Raw genomic sequence first — 23,062 nt, forward strand, 5'->3', positions numbered from 1 at the left:
ATGTCTATAAGGTGATATAAGACCAAATCTCACGCAATCATTTAGCACGTGTTGCATTCAATTTCAATTAATATCTATGATCAATTTAATTTAATTCAACCAAGATTGACATGGCAATACATGACAATAAATATTATATCGAGTCAGTTTAACTTACATAAAGGTTATAAGAACACACGCATCACAACCATACTTACTGTGAGAAAATGTGTACGTATGCATCAGTCTGATATACAGATTAGAGATGGGCAAAATGTTATCGTATATAAAGTTATGGAAGTTGGTCTGAAACAAAGTCGTCGTGTCGAAGAGTGCTGCAATTAAAAGAAACAGTAATAAAAACCAGGTTGGTATGCTAGCATACAGACCTGAAAAACTAAAATTAGATAAAAAAATAATCTAGGTTCAGCATACACCAGGTTGGTATGCTAGCATACAGACCTGAAAAATAATGGAGGTTCAGCATACACCAGGTTGGTATGCTAGCATACAGACCTGAAAAATAATGGAGGTTCAGCATACACCAGGTTGGTATGCTAGCATACAGACCTGAAAAATAATGGAGGTTCAGCATACACCAGGTTGGTATGCTAGCATACAGACCTGGAATTTATATTTTATGAGAAAAATTATGTTCAGCATACACCAGGTTGGTATGCTAGCATACAGACCTGGTAAAAAAAATAATCAAAAAGAATTGGAGGTTTTGCATACACAAGGTTGGTATGCTAGCATACTGACCTGAGATATATCATTAATTAGATAGAGTGACATTTCAGCATACACCAGAAGAATGCTGACCTGACATATGGAAATTAATCGATAAAATGACAATTCAAAATACTCTATGTCGGTATGCAAAAAAAGAGACCTGACAAATAGAAGTATGAGAAAAAAGACTGATGTTAGCATACTATTCACTGACGCATTTCAAATAAAGATTGGTAAATGCTATGTAATATATATGTTAGGGAAATGGCATTAAAGTCTAACAAAAATGTAGATTGAGTAATTTATGAAGGTTTAATCGCCTCAACTATTTCCAGAGTTTTAAAATAGATCATTCTAGCATCCTATAAAAACAGGTTATGCTAAAATAATGCAGTTTGCATTTTGCAGTTACACAAAAAGAACAACAATCTTGCAAAAAAATAACAGACAAATATAAATTATGCTATACAGTGACTTTTTAACGCAAATTATATCAGTCATGTCAAACGATGTAGCTTTTACACACAAAAATAAGTGAAGTGGCATATGAGAATTTCTAATTTTAGATGAGAACGTGTTAACTTGACTGGCGTCAGGGCCGTAGGGTGGTAGAGCTTGGATACCTTGCTGACCAGTTAAAACAATGTAAAAATTGTAGCTCACCACTATTCTTACACAATTGTGACGAGGAAAAAAAGTGTGGACTCGGCAGTATACTATATGTAGTATGTCAGAACTGTCCGTACAGAAACCCTATTTTCACTGGGAAAAGACATCGTCCAACAGAAAATAAGAAGAAGGGGATGCAAGTTTGGGACATAAATACTAAACTTAGTCTTGGTAAGATATCCCCCTTTTTTTTTAATTACCACACCAGTCGGAATAAATAAAAATATTTTCAAAGTCAAGAAATGGAAATGAACCACAAGTCCACATTAAATTCCCAGCTGCGTCAGTCAGTCTTGAAACAGAGAACACAAAACAATATCATAAACATATATATTACATTAACCTTCTACACGGTTGCAACACTCATTTAACATTTATCCATCTTCAGTTTTTAGACTATTTTAAAGAAATTATAACAAAAATGATGTTTCAAAACAATTCAGATACATGACATACATCGCTGCATTTTGTATTCCAACGTTTTTTTTTATTATGGTGCTTTCTTTCACGTCCGCAACTTTTTCTAAAAATAGATAACAAATCTTTAAATAGATGCATAAATAGTATATCTTTAAAGAGTTATTTACGTGGTATATTCTCCTACAAAAAGAACGTTCGGTGGATTTTTAAATGAATTTGCTAAGTATTGATTCGTATGGTTGTCTTCCCAAAGGAAATTGTTATATATGGTTAAAACTTTAACAGAATAATAATTTTATCTTTTTCCATTTAAAAGTTGCATCACAAGTATAGAAGAGAACTTTTGTCAGTTCTATTTAATCATAGTACTTAAAAAAGGAGAACGATAATCAATCGTTTATGTCGACATCACTCTGCTATAAAATATATACATGTATCTACTAAACAAAAATAACAAAATTATATACACACGCACTTTCAGTACCGAAAGTAAAAAAAATCCCGGAATTGGTCAGTCCTTCAATTAGACAGTAATCAGACAACAACACCAGGCCATAAACAAAGGAAAAGGAAAAGCCATCTGATGAAAATTTAAGCTTTTGTAGAGATAAGACTTCGACACAAGACAAAATTTGCAGTCATGTCTCAGCCTATATATCATATAAACATATCATATACACATGAACATCTGTTTTTATGTCATGTCTCAACCTCTGTTTGGTTTTCTAGCAAATGTTTTACACGATATATGTTAATTATTAGCTCGAAAACGTAATGAGAAACATCATATCTTCATTTAGCCTATGTAGATGCAGGAAAGGGCCCAGTCCAAACTGTGAACTTTATAACTGCTCTCAACTTACCTACTGTCAGTATTACCACGTTAAAATCCAGAGAAAGAGAAATTGGAAAAACCCTTGAAGAATACGCTAAATGGTCATGTCAGAAAGCTTTAGAAAAAGAAATAGCACTGAGCAAGTACGTAAACTATGTCATTATGAGTAAATGGCGTTACACAATCTATAAAACCAAATATAACACTGATACCAAATACATGTATATATTTATGCTTTCAATAAGAAGCAATCGCTCACACAAGTATGAGGTAAAATAATCAGGGACGTATCTATCCGGCTACAAAGTGGGGTCCTGATCCATTATTGAAGGTAGTGTTCCAACTACAAGTCCCCATTCACCATGCATAATAATATGGGGTTTCCATACCCGGGACCTCAGCCTGGTTCCACAAAAATGATGATTACATAACTTACAAAGTATGTACTTTAATAGAATGAATTGGGTGAACACTTGAATAGGGCATTTGAGCGGGGTGGGCATGGGGGTGCAAATAGGGTCATTTGAGGGCAAAATTCACTGGATTAGCCTTACTTGGATTTTGAAATAGGATTATTATGGGAAATTCTATGTAAACTTTATATTTGATGCGACTGTCATACAAGTGAGAGGTTTAGCTAGCTATAAAACCAGGTTCAATCCACCATTTTCTACATTAGAAAATGCCTGTACCAAGTCAGGAATATGACAGTTGTTATCCATTCGTTTGATGTGTTTGGACTTTTGATTTTGCCTTTTGATTTTGGATTTTCCTTTTGAATTTTCCTCGAAGTTCGGTATTTTTGTGTTTTTACTTTTTATATGAATTGATAAAATATTTTTAAAAGTAAGAAAAAGAGAATTTTTAAAAATTTAAGTACTCTAATTTTACAACCGAGAAATTTGACATTTTTTATTTGTAGTGTTCCATTTCGTACTGCGTGACATCCAAATTTCATGGTCCACTGAACATATAGAATGATAGTGCGAGTGAGGCATCCGTGTACTATGGACACATTCTTGTTTTTGTCTTTTTGTAAATACCGTTATGTATTGTATTATGCTCAATGTAAACACATTCAATGGAAAATAAAACAAAATATTCTTCCTTTTCAATACTGCAACCTGCGATGGTCCATTATGGGATTGAATCCATGTAAAACAATTATCCAGTTGTGATCACGATAAAATTATTAATGTTAAAACGTACCTATTATTCTATTACAGCTAATTTCCTAATGCATGTAAGGCAAAACTTTGGTTGGCTTGCTTGCTTTGTTTGTATAATTGTCTATGCAAGCTTTGTAAATAAGATTGAAATCTTTAAACAATATATATAGGCATAGTTTAACCTGAATATATAATATTTGAATTTAATTGGGTGTTATCCTAATGATTGTACAATATAAAAATAAAGCAAGCAAGCTAACCAAAGTCTTGCTTTACATGCATTAGGAAATTAGCTGTAACACAAACCTGAGTTTAAAGTCTTTCTCGATTAGAATACCAGAAACCACTGCTAATATCGCAGGTAATGAGGAAACTGGAGTAGACGGTCAAGATGCAATACATGTATCGTTTGATGGTGCTTGGCAAAAACGTGGTAGTGGTAGATGTTATAACAGTCTCACAGGTACTTTAAATCATAAGTCCGAATAATTTAATAATTTCGAATTTAAATGTATGTACATAGATACTAGTATAGGAAGATATGTTATGAGTGCCAATGGGACAACTCTCCATCCAAATAACAATTTATAAAAGTAAACCATATAAGGTCAAGGTACGGCCTTCAACACTGAACACCAAGCTATAAAGGGACCCACAAATGACTAGAGTAAAACCATTCAAACGAGAAAACTAACTGTCTAATCTATGTAAAAACGAGAAACAAGTATACATTACATAAAAATACGACAACTATTCATTCATTGCATTTATTCGTATTCTTGTCATATACAAAGCAAGCTAACTATTCATTCATTACATTTATTCGTATTCTTGTCGTATTCAAAGCAATCAAACTATTTTCTGTTCAAGACGATTCAATGAGTAATTTTATCATTTTTATTTCATAAGGGCATGCAACTTTACTGGGTGAGACGACTGGAAAATGTGTAAACTTTGGTCTTAAGTATGGGGATTGCAGGAAATGTGACCGTGTAGATGAAAAAGGAGATGGCCATGATTGCAGAATAAATCACCAAGGAAGTGCAAAATCAATGGAATCTGAGCTAGCTGTACAAATGGTGAAGGATATACAGAAAACAGGCTGTGTTGTAAGCAGCATTACTATGGATGATGACAGCACAACAATTGCAAGGCTTCGCAAAGAGGTTAATGCTGAAATAATGAAATTTAGTGACAGGAACCATGTTAGGAAAAAAGTATCGCGAGATCTCATAGGACTACAGGAAAAGCACAAAATTTCGATGAATGTTGTAAACTACCTTACAAAAGACTTTTCATATGCTCTCTCTCAAAACAAAGGAAATCCGGAAAATCTAAGAAAAGTTTTGAAATCCATCATCCCTCATGCATTTGGAGACCATATATTGTGTGATAAAACGTGGTGTCAATATCACAAAAATCCTGACACGTACAAGCATAAAAGTCTACCATACGGTAAAAATTTGACTGGAGAAGAACTGAGGAACGAGCTCAACAAACTTTTCGACATATATGCATCCAACTCTGAAAAATTGTCTCATTTAGGTAGTTCTCAAGGAAATGAGTCGTTGAATAATATGATCGCTTTGAAGGCACCAAAAGCGAAACATTTCGGCGGAAGTGAGTCTTTGGCGTTCCGTGTTGCCTCTGGTGTTGCACAGAAGAACGAGGGTCGCTCATATATTACAGAGGCAAGTAATTCTAATGATAAATGAAATAAAATAATGGATTTCTTTTGTATTTTTTGCATAATCAAATTTATTTTTGATCTCATTCTTTGTTTAAAAGAAAAAAAAACTTTTCTCCCTTTTTCTACATAGGCAACGTTACGCTATGCATCAAATGTAAATTTACTTTTTTCGCTTGTATGTAGACATTTTGCAAGGGAATTGTTACTTTAAATACATTTCAGTATCATTCCTTATTACAAAGAAAACAAGTTGTATACATGATTTAAATGCGTGCATCATTTTAAAATGAAATTTTGCTTTTATCTAAAATTACCAAAATATGATACATAATACATATATATAGAAGAGGGGCAAAAGATACCAGAGGGACAGTCAACATCATAAATCGAAAATAAACTGACAACGCCATGGCTAAAATAGGAAAAGACTGACACAAATATTAGCACACAAGAAAAAAACATAGTAGCAACACGAATCTCACCATAAACTGGGGGTTGATCTGAAGGAAAAAACTAAATTAATGCGCCAAAAATACCGTACCAAATTAGATTGATTGTTAGTTGCTTTACGCCGCATTAGCATACCAAATTAGAATATTATTGTTTATATCAAACTTTATTTTGTTGCTTTCTATTAATGTCGAACATGTGATCTATAATTACAAAGGTGAATGAATTGCACCATCTGTCTCCTGGAAAATATACTGTATTACAACGACAACGTCTTGAGAGAAAGCGAAAATCAGAGAGAGAAAAAGAGACCACAAGAACGGCTAAGTTGAAAAGAATGTCGAAAAAGGGCAGAAAAATCAAGAAAGAAAAATCAAAAGAAATAAGAGAAGGGAAAACTTACGAATCGGGCGTATCATCTGCTACTACCTTTACAAACACTGATGACAATATCATTGAGTTTATACCCCCACCTGAACCAGAAGCTGAAGCTTGGCCCATACCATTAAAAGAAACGACATGTGTCTATTTTGACCTAGAAACAACAGGATTCGGTAAGATGATTCGCAATATCATATATTTGGTTTTTTTTAGTAATTATCAATATACGAAGAACTCATTGTTGAAGGCCGTACGGCGACCTTTAGTTGTTAATGTTTGTGTCATTTTGGTCTTTTGTGGATAGTTTTCTCATTGGCAATCATACCACATTTTCTTTTGAATATATTATTGTACGGAGCGTCAAATTGCAGATAAAACCAAAGACAAATATTCCCGGTCGATACGCTTTTCATGATCTTGATTAATAGATCGTAATTATTTTGTTAAAAATAAGGCCGTTAGGTATCTTTCTGCATTTTTTCACATCTGTATATGCCCGTCATAACTTTGACGGGACGTATTATGATATACAAACGTCCGGCGTCTGTCCGTCTGGTTTTTTGTTTTGTTTAAGTCCGTACTATAGTCTGTAATTGCTTATATCCATCGCATGTGAACTCTAGTGGATAGTTGGTTCCTTGACAACTACACCGCATCATGTTGGTTTTTTTTATTGGTGTCAACTGCATTTGCTCTCTGCATGGACGCATATTTTAAAATCTATTGTCACATATTAAAAACCACACGAAACTCTTTCAAGAATTTGTAGAATGATTTATATAATGTTTGTTTATATATGCGATGTCAACTTCTATCAATGTAAAATATTTGTAGAAATAGACGATATATTGATATCCTTTATCGTTACAGGAATCTGCTCTGATATAATACAAATTGCAGCAGCATATGAACAGAACACATTCTGTCGTTATATAGTTCCGAAACAAGCCATCACATGTTCCGCTGCTAAAGTTACTGGTTTTTCAAAAAGTGGCCAAATATTATACCGGAACGGTGAAATCATGCCAACAGATGACATACAAGACAGTCTTAAAGAATTTATTAATTGGTTACCTGACAACTGTATATTACTTGCGCATAATGCAAAGCTGTTTGATTCCAGAGTTATAGTTTATTCAATGGAGAATAATTTATCATTTAATAGTTTTAAACAAAAATGTAAGGGTTTTGTTGACTCGTTACCTTTAATGAGAACTGTGCTTCCAGAAAGGAAACAAACGGGGAAACGATTTAACCAGGAGAGCTTAGTATTTGATATTCTAGGCGTAAAATACGACGCACATAATGCAGTGGGAGATGTCAAATCCCTCAAGCAACTAGTAGAACATTTCGCGCTTACACATGAGAACATTACACCACACTCTTTCTCGGTGGAATATGTTTTACTATCTGTCAGACAACTGATTTTGTTCAATAAGAGACTGGCGTCGTTCACTATACCGGCGTCAGTTTTATCTAAAGGGATGGTACGGAAAATGGCGAAATCCGGACTGGAGCAGCGCCATTTAATATTGGCAAATGACCGCGAAGGGTCTGATGGTGTTGCCAATCTGCTATCGGAACTTTTTTTTGGAAAACCCAGAGTCACAAAAGACAGAAAAATTATATCATCAGTTACTTCTTATTTTGAGTCAAGACATTAAAATTATTTCTATTTTCATGCTGTTATCGAACATTTGCAATCATGTAATTTACAAAGTCTTTTCGTCTGTTATAGTAATTTGTTTATTCATAATTACTGATTATGACCATGTCATATTTTTTTTACAATTAATGATTTCTTTTAAAATACTTTTCCATAAAAGGGGGTCTGATCTGGGTTTACGGAACAAAGAATAAAGGGCAAAACTTGCAGAATAAAGTGCAAAAAAATAAATAACAGAGAACAATTGGGTGCTAAAATATAAAGAATAAAGAAATTTGGTAATACAAAATTAAAATGTATAAATGACGGACCCTAAGGATATAAAAAACCTATCGATGCAAAATATATAATAATTATGCATAATCAATACCAAGACGTTGGAATTTCATAGTATGAAAACTTGACGTTATGTAATAAAACTGACGACGTCACGATTTTTGATGTTTTTTTGGGCAAAATGTTGAGGTTGCGTCGCTTCTACCGGGAAAACGAAGTCGGTGACCATATATTTTTTTTACACCATCTAATTGGTAAGACAAAGAAGAAGAAAATGTTATTTTAAAAAAAAATTCTATGGAGTGATTTGTGTGATTTATACAGGAAAACAAAAAATGTAGAAGAAAAACAAGGATTTTCCCTATATATTCAATGTAATTTAGTACCTTCCCGGACCATTCTAAAAGTTGATTTTTCTCGAAAACGAAGTCGGTGACATATACTTTTTTTTACATTTTTGGATGTATATTTTCAATATCTAATTGAGTTTAAAATTTAAAAAAAATCTATGGACTAGTTCATTTACTGATCCTTGACCTTAAGGGGTTATGGGCCCAAAGTTTAAGCATTTAGGGCAACAAAAGGGGGCAAAACAAGATTTTTTTTCTAGTTTCCAGGCAATAACTTGTCTGTATGGATATCTCTGAAATTGTATCACTATGTACCATATAACAAAGGGAAGGCTGGGATTAGGTTTTGGATTAATTGCCCAAAATTTGTAGGAATTAGGGGCCAATAAAGAGTCCAAAGGAGGCGTATTTCTAGATTCCAGACAAAAGCTTGTGTTTAAGTATGTATGGATCTCTCTGAAATTGTACTACTGTACAAGGTTTCATACAGCAAAGGAAAAGATTAAACTACATATGTACAAGGTTTCATACTGCAAAGGAAAAAGATGAAATTAAGTTTAAGGGTTATTGTTTCAAGGGGGTTTCAATAAGCTGTGGGAGATTTTTTGTTTACAATTTTAATAAATTATAATTACGATTTATTCAACTTACGTTAACATGCCAGATTTTGATTGGTTCATACGAGGGAAACAATTTACTCTATCCAATGGTTTTAATGTCACCCTCTCGTGCAGGTTAATAAAAAATCGACAGTTCCAAAAACTTGTAAACATCAATGATTCTATAGACAAAACTTAAGTTATATATTTCTTTTTATAGATTGTCTCTTTAGGTATAAAAAAAACTACTACTTGCTTCACTTTTTTTATTTCACTATAAAGTGTCAATTAAACAAATTATATTTGCTACAACGTAAAATAAAAGGGATCACACACAAGTGATCATAAGTAAGGTTCGTGTGAGTATTTTATATACTTCATATTCAAGGCATGATAGCTGTGACTTTGAGATGTATTTGCAATACAAGTGTTGTAAGTCAGGTCTTCTGCTAGTCAGAAAATGCTTGTAGTAACTAGTAAATTATTTCCATGTATACTGTATAATAATATCTGTAATTGTGATATATGAGAAATCTCATCTTATGAATGACAGATGTTCTATTTAAGGTGGTACCCAACACCTTCACTAACATTATTTTTGCTCGTTTAATTTTCATAAAATTTTGACAAAGAATTTACTTTGACCCTTTGAAAAATTTATTAAAATTTCAAATAATTTGAACCAACCATTTTATCAGAAAAATTACACTGGTTATATAGCAGTTTGACAAAGACTAGTTTTGATCATCGAGAAGCTTAATGTTCACTGTGCTTAAACGGCCGTGGGTAACTTAACAACACAACGTGATTAAAACGTTTAGCTGATATTACAGAGTTATCTTCCTGTAGTGTTAGGTACCATGCACCTTAACCACTTTGAGCATTTTTTAAATCTACCTGATAATAAACTTTCAACGTAATATTTACACTGTTTGTAAGCGATTTGTCAATTGTTTCTTTTGGTATTATTGCAAGATAATTTCTTGTTTCAAAACTGAATTTGTCTAGTAAGGATTATCGAAACATTTCTTTAATATATATTTTATTTAATTTAGTGTTTGTTGTGTTCATGTCGACACTTTTTTTTAGCTATCTCTAGACAAATATTTTGATAATATGCGAGATAAGGTAGCTCGATTTTGTTTACAGAGGCAATACTGGAACGCGTTATGTTGATTGTCTCTTCTGTAATATCATATCTTGTAACATGTATTGATTGAAAGTAAACACGAAAAGGTTACACATATCACATGTCGTCCACAACAGTCAATTTTCTTGGAATCAAGACTAAAAATCTATAATACACGAGCAAGCTTTTTATATTTATTATTCATAACTTGTCAGTTCAACTTATCTTGTGTTTCAAGATTAGAATTTGACCCTCTCATCAAGGTAAATGATTTTATTATTCAGTGTGAATAGCAAAAGTAGGATCTTCAATGAGACAATTTTCCACAAGAGAACAACTAACACTCAATTAAATGAAATAAAGTAAAAACCGAAAAACAAATATTATGTACAGCAACAAACGACAATCACAGTTGCTGAAGTACTGACTCCTAGGTGACTTCGAACAGACACTTACAAAATGTGGCGGGAATACCCTTGTTTCAAGACCAGCTAATCGACCAACATTTTCGCTAGCCACATGCGGAGAGGATGAAAGTGGATCGTAACCCTTGGCTAGCGAAGATGATTCATCCCTTGACTGCGGAAAGTGCAACATAATAAAAAATAAGCTGAATAGGGCTTAACTCATCAGATCGATACAAAGCAGAAATACATCTAACAAAAACACAGAGTGGAATTGACAGCCTACACTAAGTACAGATCTGAGAGTACTCGTAGTTTATTATGGAACGCCACAGCTGTCGTATGTGGAGCTCTGAAATTACGTTATGCTGTTTCATTATTAGTTGATGATATATATATTGTCGTTTCTGACAGTCTTTGGTCCCCTTGTCGAAGTATCAAATGAGAACATTTGACCTTGCCGATTTTATGAATCACTCCAATGAGAAATCTGTGCGTTACTATATTTTTATTCTTTATTTCAGAATGATTTACAAAATGTTCCTGCACTTTTTTGTTGTCCTTTGTTGTATTCCAAGAACTATGTCGGACTCCTGTCTTGGCGATCAGGAGAAATCGATTATATCTGACATCAAATCATCACTAAAGAAACTAGAACATAATTTGAATGGTAGGATTGATTTATATTGTAATTTTAAATCGATAGAAAATATATGTTCTTTACTCGCTATTTTATGCAGACAATTTGAGAAGCTACAAGGATCATGTGTTTGTCACATAGATCTATATGCTTCTTCAATAATGGCCACTCTAAAACATCGTAGACTATCTCAACGCAAAATTATGTAAATAAATCATTTAAGGAACACAACAACTACACCTTTAAGGAGTAAACTAACTATTTCGACAAGGGACAAGAATTTGGTTTTGTTCATCAGTGTACTATTTGCATATTGTTTTTCCTCATCTAATATTTGTTTTGTAAGATACAATGTATACATAAAAGATTGGTAAACTCATCATTAATTTAGGACAATTTCTTGTACAAGGAGACAACAGTTGATGTCTGCCATTTAGAAAATTTGGAAATATTGTCATGTTGAAAAGTTTTAGCGTATTCATTTTTTCAAGGAGTCAACCAACGAGTTCAACCTTGTTACCAAAAATGGGGATCTTGTCATGTTCAATAGTTTTGCTAGTTTTGAAAGATTTTCTTTATTGATGATAAAATTATAGTATGCCATTTCATTAAGCAATTTTCGTTCTGAATTTCCCCGGAGTTATTTTACTTTTTCAAGATAATAAGCAAACACGCAAACAATAATTATTGGTTAACATCATTATTCAAGAGCAATATGCCTCTTATAGGGAGTCGATTTAAGCCAGAACACGTACATGTATTCATAGATCATGTTTCGCTGATTATTTTAGAATTAAAAGTTTCTTTTTATCTCGCGTCATATCTAAGTTAATAGGTAAAAATTGTTGTCTGTCAGATTTAATGTGAAAACACAATTTCTCCTTCTATCGTTGTTTCCAAGAAAACAATTTACCTTTTATCCCAATTTACTATTTCTTGTTGCAAATTTTGTTTGGAAGGAGGTTACCAGATTTTTAAAATTTTAAATTAGATACCCAATTGATGATTATGACTAGCATGATTACTAAACTTGTTTTTAAGTGAAAATTTGGTAGCAAAGTATGAAATAAAGAGTTATGAAAATTAATGTTAATGATTATAAATATGATTATAATAATTATTTGTCATTATTAGAAAAATCACGAAGATGTCCGGATGGATGGAGGGATTACAAAAACCACTGCTACTTTTTTTCTTCCGAAAAGAAATCATGGCACGAAGCTGAGGTACATGTAATTAAGTGACTAATTCAATTGGATGTTATACATAAAATAATTATGCAAATCTCACAAAAAAGATGTTTCAATTCATCAAATATTTCAAAACTTACGTTAATTGCCAAAAGTCTGAACCTCTAGCATTGCTTAAAATTTCCATTTCCTTAATATGTCTACCTGTGAAACAAGTTAAAACCATTGACTTTGTCTTTTTTTCAGTTTTTTTGTTGAACAAAACTTGCTTTTATCTCGTCAAATTGCATTTTATATATCGATTCTCACGGATCGTTTTTTTGGCTACTAAGTCATATGATAAAAATCGGGGAAAAAAATTGGTCCTAGTATATCTGATAAGTTTATACAGAAACAAAAGTTAAGGATTCCATTCGTTGAAAAAAGATTTACAAAACAAATAATTATATAGAAACGATTCAAACCCTCTTATAATAAAACGTGAAATGTGATAAAGAAATAAGAATTAAAAAGCGTGTTGTAAATACCAGCAATACATATACTATATTAAGGCAGCAACCATTTGATTTTCGGGGGGGGGGGGCTATGGTTTTTTTTGGAAAAAAAAGTTTGTTTCCAGGTTTTGGTGAAAAAAATAATTTTTTTTTGACCCTGAGAAAAAAAAATTGTTTGTTTCACCCTCAGCTGCCACTATATGTAATGCTAAAATTGAAATACAAAAATTGTTTTCGGTTTGTCGCTAAAAAATGGATTGTTCTTCGCCGAAGGCGAAAAAAAAAGTTTGCACAGAAAAAAGAACCATAGCCCCCCCAGAAAATAAAATGGTTGCTGCCTAAGTACCTACTGAAATTAGCACTGCACAAGCCGGTCATTGAATCACATCATATTTATGTAGTTCTACGTCCCTCGTTATCGAAAAAAATGTAGTTTCCACGAGTACCGTTCGTAGAGAATTCAAGTTATTTGCTTTAACCTATCATCCCTTTCATTTGGTGAACAATGGATTGGACGACCGTACATGCAGTATGACACAGTTTTTGTAATGCAATGCAGATTTTCAGTATCTGTTCAAATAATACGTGTTTCGTAATACCCATGTTCAATATCTATGCTATATTTTTGGAAATTATTTCAGAATCAATGTAGAAAAATGGGAGGTTATCTAGTTAAAGTTACAGATTCTGCAGAAAACTCTTGGCTTGTCAACACTATTACCAGTAAAAGTAAATAGTATTTTATTCAGTTATCAAATAGCATCATGTGTCGCTCAATTTGCTTTTTAAAGTAGCAAGTTTACTTAATAGTTTCCCGCAATAGACACAGCAAAATTGGGACTTAATAGGCTTTAGCATACAATATATATGAAGACTCACCCGGAAAAATTAGCAAAAAACATTTGACTGAATGTCTTATGAAAACACAAAAGAAATTTAGAAAAAATATATACAGAATCACGATGTCAATAATAATGTTACGATCATTGTATAAATACACTATATATCTTATTTTCTAATTTAAAATTTCCTTAGTTCACCTGAAATTATTTGTTTTTCCGTGGATGACAGTTGGTTGGTGGAATTTTTAAGATAATATTACACAGAAGCCATAAAACTGGATCATGTATAGCAAAGGTAAACAATTAAGAGATCCCATTTGACCTTCAAAATCAATTTGAAGATTCAAGTTCAAGGATCTTAAAGAACAAATACCATTAACGCTCCGAAAAGAAAAAAAGAGCTCCAAACTGATAGTAGTATACGTATGTTAAAATCATTCTTCAAATCGTTTAAAATTGCTTGCATTGTTTATTCTCAGAAGTAATTCAACAGAGTTATTGGATTGGAGCAGCAGATTTTAAAGAAACTGAATGGACATGGGTTATTGATTTGTCAAAACTTGATTACTCTAACTGGAACTCAGGACAACTAAACAACTCTGGAGGAAATGAGGACTGTGCTCACTTCTATAAACAGTTTAACTACAAATGGAATGATATACCGTGTAATTATACGGGTGGTGGCTACATTTGTGAGAGTGAAAAAGTAAGAGGATTAATTTCGAAAAAAAAAATCATTGTGATATTGATATTATCAAGGATGTTTTATGAGATACCCACCTTGATACTATGGATTCACAATACTTGTTGTTCTATGTCATAAGAATGAAGGTGCAAGAACCAATGTCTCCTTTTAATAATCAGTTCACAACACTGCTGGGTCAGTTTGTAAATAAAACATATTTTAATAATTCCTTTAATTGAAAGTATCATAGCTCCACACATGTACAAAACAAACAGATCATACAAAATAAAAGGCTAGTTCTAACAAGACCTCCTAATCATAAATACTTGAAGACAGACTTACTACGTAACAGGCTGTAAAATACATGAAGTCTCGCTTTTCGTCATACATTTTATAAGTTTCTAAAGTTCGTGCACACAAGTTTGATGTATTCCGACAAAGTATACGTGAAGATACTGATCCTTCGTTGCATATGTTCTTCAATATGAATATAAATACAATTATAAATATGTATCCTAACAAAACGGGTTACTTAGCTGTTTCCATTATCATAAATGTTTTTGTTTCGCAACATGATTAGATATAAATTAATATTTTCAGGGATCTCATTGCCTCCCGTACTACAAGCTCATCAAACGGAAAGATAGCAGGAAACAAAGATAGAAAAGTACAACAAAGATGTCAGAACAATAATGCCTTACCTTTTAATCATTGCTTTTGAAATAAACATTTAATAATCAAAGTCGCTTACGTATACTTCGCCACAGTACTATATAAATAAATGAATGTTTGGTTTCATCGCATTTCTCTTAAAGGTGTCAGAGTGACAGTTATACCACCAATTAAAAATCCCTATCTGTTCACCCAAATTTTGCAATTTTCACAGCTTTCTAACTATTTTACCTTAAGTTTAACTTCATATAAACCAGGTATATCCTGAATTGTACATGTATCAGGATTCTACATGCCAATTTTCACCATACCTTTAAAGCCTTCTAACAAATTAACTGACCTTCAAAAAGAGATACTCCAAAAAAAAACTGGTTTTCCGGAAATCTAAAATTAGTATACTATGGAGCGCATTAATCCTTAATTTTTAATGCAAACTCATAGACGAGTAAATTTTGACTCAAAATGATCTTGATATATGTCTCTTTTACCCAAAGTTTTATTTCTGCATATTTGTTTGTTAGTAAACAAGGACATCAAAAGCACTATTTTGTGTCAAAGTAGGGCTACTTTTGCATTCGTTCTAAATTTGAGGGAGTAATTGGTGGTCTGACACCTAAAAGGCAAAAAAAGTTGATCAGAAATTTTTTGTTCTGTTTATTCTTAATCCTTTAGTTAGTCAATTTGAAGTTAAAAACATCCTTTCTGAGCATAATGCGACTCATATTACAAATTGCACAGCTCAATTTAAACTGACTGTAATGTAAGCCTTTGATAGAAAATACTTGAAAATCTCATTTTGGACTAGAGGAACATAAACTTTCAATATCAAGATCAGTTTTTGTTGATTTATCCTTGTTTCTTCTACTGCTTTAAAGACTTTCCACAATTTTTACAATGAGTTTGATAAAAAAATCCAAGGTATTGAAGAGTCAATGAATATAAACCCCCCTTTTTTACACCTGGTGTCAGTAATTGGAATATCAACTGATCAAAAGTGCAGTCATGGCAATTAAACTGTTTTATTTACTATCTGTCAAAAAAAATTAAGGTATTAAACTTTCATTTGGGATAATAAATGAGATTTTTGTGAGTTTATGCAGTGTTTATAGTAGTCTATTTTAACTGCCATATACATGGAATGCCGCAATGATATAAGTAGTAAAAATCAAATAATTTTCATGACAACAACTTTTTTGAGGTAGTAGTCAACCTTTTTTTAAATGTTTAACACCACATAAACAACTTACTGTGCATTTATAACAATTTATAACCTTTTTTATATGAAAGCATATTGTCAGGGATAGAAAAGCTAAAAATAGCACACATTCAGGTTTAATGCTCTAAATTTACAATATGTGACTTTTTGCTTCAAAAAAGGCTAGTTTTATTTTAAATGATCAGTTAAGACCAAAAAATCAATTGTTTTCTGAATTTTTGGTTTCATCGCATTTCTTTTAAAGAGCAAAACAAGTTGATCAGAAATCTTTTGTTTTGTTTATTCTTAATCCTTAGTAAATTTGAAGTTAAACACATCCTTTCTGAGCATAATGCGACTCATATTACAAATTTCACAGCTCAATTTAAACTGACTGTAGTGTAAGCCTTTGATAAAAAATACTTGAAAATCTCATTTTGGACTTGAGGAACATAAACTTTCAATATCAAGATCAGTTTTTGTTGATTTATCCTTGTTTGTTCTACTGCTTTAAAGACTTTCCACAATTTTTACAATGAGTTTAATAAAAAATCCAAGGTATTGAAGAGTCAATGAATATAGACCCCCCTTTTTTACACCTGGTGTCAGCAATGGGAATATCAACTGATCAAAAGTGCAGTCATGGTCATTAAACTGTTTTATTTACTTTCTGTCAAAAAAAAATAAGATATAAAACTTTCATTTAGGATAATAAATGAGATTTTTGTGAGTTTATGCAGTGTTTATAGTAGTCTATTTTAACTGCCATATACATGGAATGCCGCAATGATATAAGTGGTAAAAATCAAATAATTTCATCAAATTTTCATGACGACAACTTTTTTGAGGTAGTAGTCAACCATTGTTTAAATGTTTAACACCACAGAAAAAACTTACTGTGCATTTATACCAATTTATAACATTTTTTGTATGAAAGCATATTGTCAGGGTGCTAAAAGCTAAAAATGGCACACATTCAGGTTTAATGCTCTGAATTTGTAATATGTGACTTTTTGCTTCAAAAAAGATTAAAATGTGGCTACTTTTATTTCAAATGATCAGTTAAGACAAAAAAATCAATTGTTTTCTGAATTTTGGTTTTCATCGCATTTCTTTTAAAGAGCAAAATTTTTTTATCAGAAATCTTTTATTTTGTTTTACTTAATCCTTAGTCAATTTGAAGTTAAAAACATCCTTTCTGAGCATAATGCGACTCCTATTACAAATTTCACAGCTCAATTTAAACTGACTATAATGTAAGCCTTTGATAAAAATACTTGAAAATCTCATTTTGGACTAGAGGAACATAAACTTTCAATATCAAGATCAGTTTTTGTTGATTTATCCTTGTTTGTTCTACTGCTTTAAAGACTTTGCCCAATTTTTACAATGAGTTTAATGAAAAATCCAAGGTATTGAAGAATCAATGAATATTGACCCGCCTTTTTTACACCTGGTGTCAGTAATGGGAATATTAACTGATCAAAAGTGCAGTCATGGTCATTAAACTGTTTTATTTACTATCTGTCAAAAAAATTTAAGGTATAAAACTTTCATTTGGGATAATAAATGAGATTTTGGTGAGTTTATGCAATGTTTATAATAGGCTATTTTAACTGCCATACACATGGAATGCCGCAATGATATAAGTGATAAAAATTAAATAATTTCATCAAATTTTCATTACACAAACTTTTTTAAGGTAGTAATCAACCCTTGTTTAAATGTTTAACACCACAGAAACAACTTTCTGTGCATTTATAACAATTTATAACATTTTTTATATGAAAGCATATTGTCAGGGTGGGAAAAGCTAAAAAAAAGCTCTTTATTCCACCAAGGGTGATCTAAGCCGGATCATTCCTACCAGATCACCCAAGCCTACGGTTCTTTGGTGTGTATGCTTTTCTTTGTTTTGAAAAATTTTGGCGGGAATGTCTCATCCTCAAAAAACTGTATTATTCATTGGGAAAAGACACACTTTTGAAATTAATGTAGAAAAAAAAACATTGTCTATGCTGGGTTTCGAACTCAATACCTTTAGCATATCAACCCTCGACACATTTTCCTCTTAATAAAATTTTATTCAAATATGTACAATGAAACCTTCACCAGACAGTACCCGGTATCACAAACCGACAGTAACATATAGTCAGTTACACACAAAAGAAATTCAATGTAAGTTCAGATACTAATATGTTTATAATTAATATAAAATGTCTGCATGGTTATCTGTTACTATATAAGTTAACTTCAAAACTAGTCCTGCCACAAATTAACATAAGTTAACTTTCGCTTTGTCAAATCCGATCAAAACCAGACCTGTTCCCGAGTTACCTTTTGACTGGTCTGCTCAACAATAAGTTAACTTGTAACCAGGACCGCTCTACATCGATTTTTTAAAAATATTTTTCAATATCTTTGTTTCGTAGTATAAACATCGAAAATAAAGCAAAATTAATACTTCCATTATATAAACAGGATTAACTAAAAATATTTGAAAATAAAGTACGCATAAAACGTTGCTTGTAAAACAAATTTATCTGTGATCTGACAATCTATCAATTATAGAAACGATCTTGGTTACAATGATAACCGGTACTGAATATGTATTTCGATATCAATTCAACTGTATTTGCACTTTATTATGTATATCTTTGAAAAGACGTATATCTGATGTTAGTTGTATACGTCCTTGTTAGTTATACATCCTTGAACAATGCACAACTTGTACAACAAAATTATTTGACCGCATCAACCAAAACAGACCATATGTGCACTTTATTTTGTAAATCTATATACCCGCATAGTAAATCAGCCATAATTTTTATGTTAGGATTCAAACTATAATACAATCATGACAATGGACAGCAATATTGCAATACAATAACAAAAAAAAATTGTTCCCATAAATTTAGGGTGCCAGCATGGGGTTACACTAATGTCCTGACAATGTCCTGACAATGACCTGACAATGTCCTGACAGAAATGTAAATGCTTAATACTTTTTTATTATTGGAAGGATTTACTTGAAATTTGGAATCAAGCAAGATGAGAACTTATATTTAATAAATAAAATAAAAAAAAATAAAAAAAAATTTTTAAGAGTTAGAAAACTTGACCTGACCAACTTGACTTTAAAACTACTAATGTCCTGACCGATATGAAATGGCTAAAAAATGTTTTATTATTGACAGGATAGAATTCAAATTCGATACCAAGGAAGATTAATACATTTGATACACAAATATAAGAAAAAATAAGAAAAAAAATATTTTCAAGAGTTAGAAAACTTGACCTGACCAACCACGTACTCCCGTGACTAATGTCCTGACCGATGTAAAATGCTAATAACTTTTTTGTTATTTGAAGGTTCGACTTCAAATTTAATGTCAAAGAAGATTCTAACATTGAATACATAGATATAAGAAAAAATATTTAAAAAACTATTTTTAAGTGTTAGAAAACTTGACCTGACCAACTACGTCTTTCCCATGACTATAATCATGATAATGTCCTGACCAATGTAGAAAATGCCTAAAACTTTTTTATTCTTTAATGTTTGGATTTCAAATTTAATGTCAAGGTAGATTATAATACTTAATTTATTGATGCAAGAAAAAGATTAAAAAAGATAATTTAAAGAGTTAAAAAAGTTGACCTGACCAACGTTGACTCTGCTCTGACTAATGTCCTGACCGATGCAGAAAACTTTTTATTATTTAAAAAAAATGACTCAAGTTCCTTACCAAGGAAGGTGATAGCAATAAATATAGGAATTTATGAGAGAGAAAATAAAACGCTGAAAAAAAAATGTTTTTTTATTTTTTTGAAATGTTAGAAAACTTGACCTGACCAACTTGATATTTGTCATGATAAATGTCCCGACCGTTATAAAGATATTAATAACCTTTTTGTTATTTATTGGGATATTACCAAGTTAGGTATCAGGGAAGATTACAACACTTACTATAAGCATGTCAAAAAATATTTTAAACTTGACCTCACCAATGTTTACCCTGTCTTGCAATGTTCTGACTGATGAAGAAAAGACAAATATTATAAAACTGTTTTTTTCTCTATCTAAAGACAGAATATACTTAATTCTTTAAAATATATTGATATTTTTTTTATTTAAACATAGTAAAGAAAGAACTTGTATGCACTTTTTATTATTCGTAATATATGTGTACATGGTGTATAAGAAAGGCAAAAGACGGTGACATAATAAAATTATATTTCTGTGTGATTCTAACATAATTTTACTTTGAATGCTTATAAAAACAATATATCGACATCAAAAGAAGCCTATTTCCTGTCCTTATTTATCATGTTTATGTTATTTGACATGTTTAATCCCTCATTAACTAAACAACAAAAAATGAGTGAAATAAATAAGAAAAATATAGTTAAGTATTTCTGTAAACACTCCAATTTGTGTTAATTTTAATCAATGTATGTGTGAATAAATTTTAATTATTCATGTCACTGTCTTTGGACTTAATTGCATTCTGTACATCTTTATAATCCTTTCATATTAAATGTAGAAAAGGTGCATTTACTTATATCTACAGCATCTCTAATCACATATCACTTTTCCCAGTGATATTAAACTTAATTATATCCTTTTCAATAACAAAAAAGTTATTGAACCGACATTCATCATGATGTATATAAAGATCAAGTTTTCTTACATTTAAAAAAATAACAAACATTTTTTTTCATAAACTTTTAATTGAATATTATAATTTCCCTCGGTAAGGATCTATAATTAAGTCAATTGACAATTCTTTCAATAACAAAAAAGCAATTAACATTTTCTACATTGATCAGGACATTAGTCAGTGCAGAGTCGACGTTGGTCAGGTCAAGTTTTCTAACACTTCACATTAGTTTTTTTAATATTTTTTCTTATATCTATGTATTCAATGTTAGAATCTTCCTTGACATCAAATTTGAAATCGAACCTTCAAAGAACAAAAAAGTTATTAGCATTTTACATCGGACAGGACATTAGTCACGGGAGTACGTAGTTGGTCAGGTCAAGTTTTCTAACTCTTGAAAATATTTTTTTTTCTTATTTTTTCTTATATTTGTGTATCAAATGTATTAATCTTCCTTGGTATCGAATTTGAATTCTATCCTGTCAATAACAAAACATTTTTTAGCCGTTTCATATCGGTCAGGACATTAGTAGTTTCAAAGTCAAGTTGGTCAGGTCAAGTTTTCTAACTCTTAAAAATATTTTTTTTTTTTTTTTTTATTTTATTTATTAAATATAAGTTCTCATCTTGCTTGATTTCAAATTTGAAGTAAATCCTTCCAATAATAAAAAAGTATTAAGCATTTACATTTCTGTCAGGACATTGTCAGGTCATTGTCAGGACATTGTCAGGACATTAGTGTAACCCGCCAGCATGACCATCTTTCATTGAAAATGTGACGAATTCGACGAAATTGTTGATAGTTTTACCACACCGTATGCTTACGGACACTGTACAATTTCTGTTAGAATATTCTGCGGAAAATAGAAAAGTAAATCCAATGAAAACTAATTGAATAACAATGAAATATCCATGCATGTATAAATTTTTGCATAAAGTAAAATTGAGGAAGGGACAGGTGAAAAACTGGGAACGAAATAACATCGACAATGTTTTTGATATAACGTGATATAAGAAGATTGTTCCAATGCGTTGGATAACCTTTCTATCCGCCTTCTAATTAAAAAACCCACTCATTCCCTTTATGAGTAGCTCTATGTGATTGTATATCCATTGTTTTATGTATATAAGAATACATGTATATCAAATAAAAAATGAAAATAGAGTCTAGCGAGTAAATAATTAAATTTGACATCTGTGGAAAAACAATGCAAATATTGTTTACATATTTTAATTAAAGCTCAAGTCTGATATGAAAACATTTATAACGATAATCTGTCATAAGCAGACCTGTCCTCTGGTCTGTTCAAAAGCAGACTTGTCCACATGTCTGGTCAGAAGAATACCTGTCCTCATGTCTGGTCAGGAGCAGACCTGCCCACAGGTCTGGTCTGAGGCAGACCTGTCATTAGGACTGGTCAAAAGCAGACCTGTTCACAGGTCTGGTCTGGGGCAGACATGTCCTCAGGACTGGTTAAAAGCAGACCTGCCCACAGGTCTGGTCTGGAGCAGACCTGTCGATAGGTCTGCAGCAGTCCTAAAAAAGCAAACCGTAGGTCTGGTCCACCAACGACGAAGTTAACTTGCTTGACTGCTTAAAAAATCTCAAGTTAACTAAGAAAGCAGTAAACAAGACTGCTTTAAGTTAACTTTTGTCAAGGTTAGGACCACACCCATCTGTAGAAATGGAAAGTTCACAATTGGAAAGCTGAAATCATCTCTTTTGTCGTAAAGTTTTGTTTTCAACCGACCCTCATTGTCAATTTTTAGATGTAAGTCAAGATATGAAGCCGACGTCATTGTAATTCTCTAGTTCAATGGGATAGATGCGTTCCACATAGTCACCAAATTTTGAATTATTTAGTGAAAGAACATCATCGATATAGCGGAAAGTAGAGTTAAAGGATATTGCTAATTTCTTATTGTTCTTC

The 23,062-nt window shown here is 31.8% G+C and overlaps 2 protein-coding genes across 2 annotated transcripts; both read left to right on the forward strand.

The window, feature by feature from the left end:
• The first annotated feature begins 559 nt into the window (after positions 1 to 559).
• LOC134722773 (uncharacterized) lies at positions 560 to 7,989 on the forward strand. The gene is made up of 6 exons (XM_063586401.1): positions 560 to 719; positions 2,601 to 2,778; positions 4,137 to 4,267; positions 4,714 to 5,495; positions 6,162 to 6,498; positions 7,196 to 7,989. Exons 1-6 carry the CDS (start codon positions 560 to 562, stop codon positions 7,987 to 7,989), a joined length of 2,382 nt encoding a protein of 793 aa, XP_063442471.1.
• A 2,565-nt stretch (positions 7,990 to 10,554) lies between these two features.
• LOC134722774 (perlucin-like protein) lies at positions 10,555 to 15,263 on the forward strand. Its single transcript, XM_063586402.1, has 6 exons — positions 10,555 to 10,608; positions 11,274 to 11,419; positions 12,524 to 12,615; positions 13,715 to 13,802; positions 14,395 to 14,621; positions 15,201 to 15,263. The coding sequence occupies exons 2-6, from the start codon at positions 11,275 to 11,277 to the stop codon at positions 15,261 to 15,263; spliced, it is 615 nt and encodes a 204-aa protein (XP_063442472.1). The 5' UTR covers positions 10,555 to 10,608; position 11,274.
• The last annotated feature ends 7,799 nt before the right edge of the window (positions 15,264 to 23,062 follow it).

This window comes from Mytilus trossulus, chromosome 6 (genome assembly GCF_036588685.1).
Source record: "Mytilus trossulus isolate FHL-02 chromosome 6, PNRI_Mtr1.1.1.hap1, whole genome shotgun sequence".
In the NCBI taxonomy this organism is placed as follows: domain Eukaryota; kingdom Metazoa; phylum Mollusca; class Bivalvia; order Mytilida; family Mytilidae; genus Mytilus; species Mytilus trossulus.

What these genes read in the sequence shown, in the direction of transcription:
- LOC134722773 (XM_063586401.1), top strand. Translation starts at nt 560, where the DNA reads ATGGAGGTTCAGCATACACCAGGTTGGTATGCTAGCATACAGACCTGG. An exon ending in AAAGAAATAGCACTGAGCAA is followed by an intron (nt 2,779 to 4,136) that starts GTACGTAAACTA and finishes TTTCTCGATTAG; the next exon opens with AATACCAGAAACCACTGCTA. An exon ending in ATGTTATAACAGTCTCACAG is followed by an intron (nt 4,268 to 4,713) that starts GTACTTTAAATC and finishes TTATTTCATAAG; the next exon opens with GGCATGCAACTTTACTGGGT.
- LOC134722774 (XM_063586402.1), top strand. Translation starts at nt 11,275, where the DNA reads ATGATTTACAAAATGTTCCTGCACTTTTTTGTTGTCCTTTGTTGTATT. An exon ending in AATCATGGCACGAAGCTGAG is followed by an intron (nt 12,616 to 13,714) that starts GTACATGTAATT and finishes AAATTATTTCAG; the next exon opens with AATCAATGTAGAAAAATGGG. An exon ending in CAACACTATTACCAGTAAAA is followed by an intron (nt 13,803 to 14,394) that starts GTAAATAGTATT and finishes GTTTATTCTCAG; the next exon opens with AAGTAATTCAACAGAGTTAT.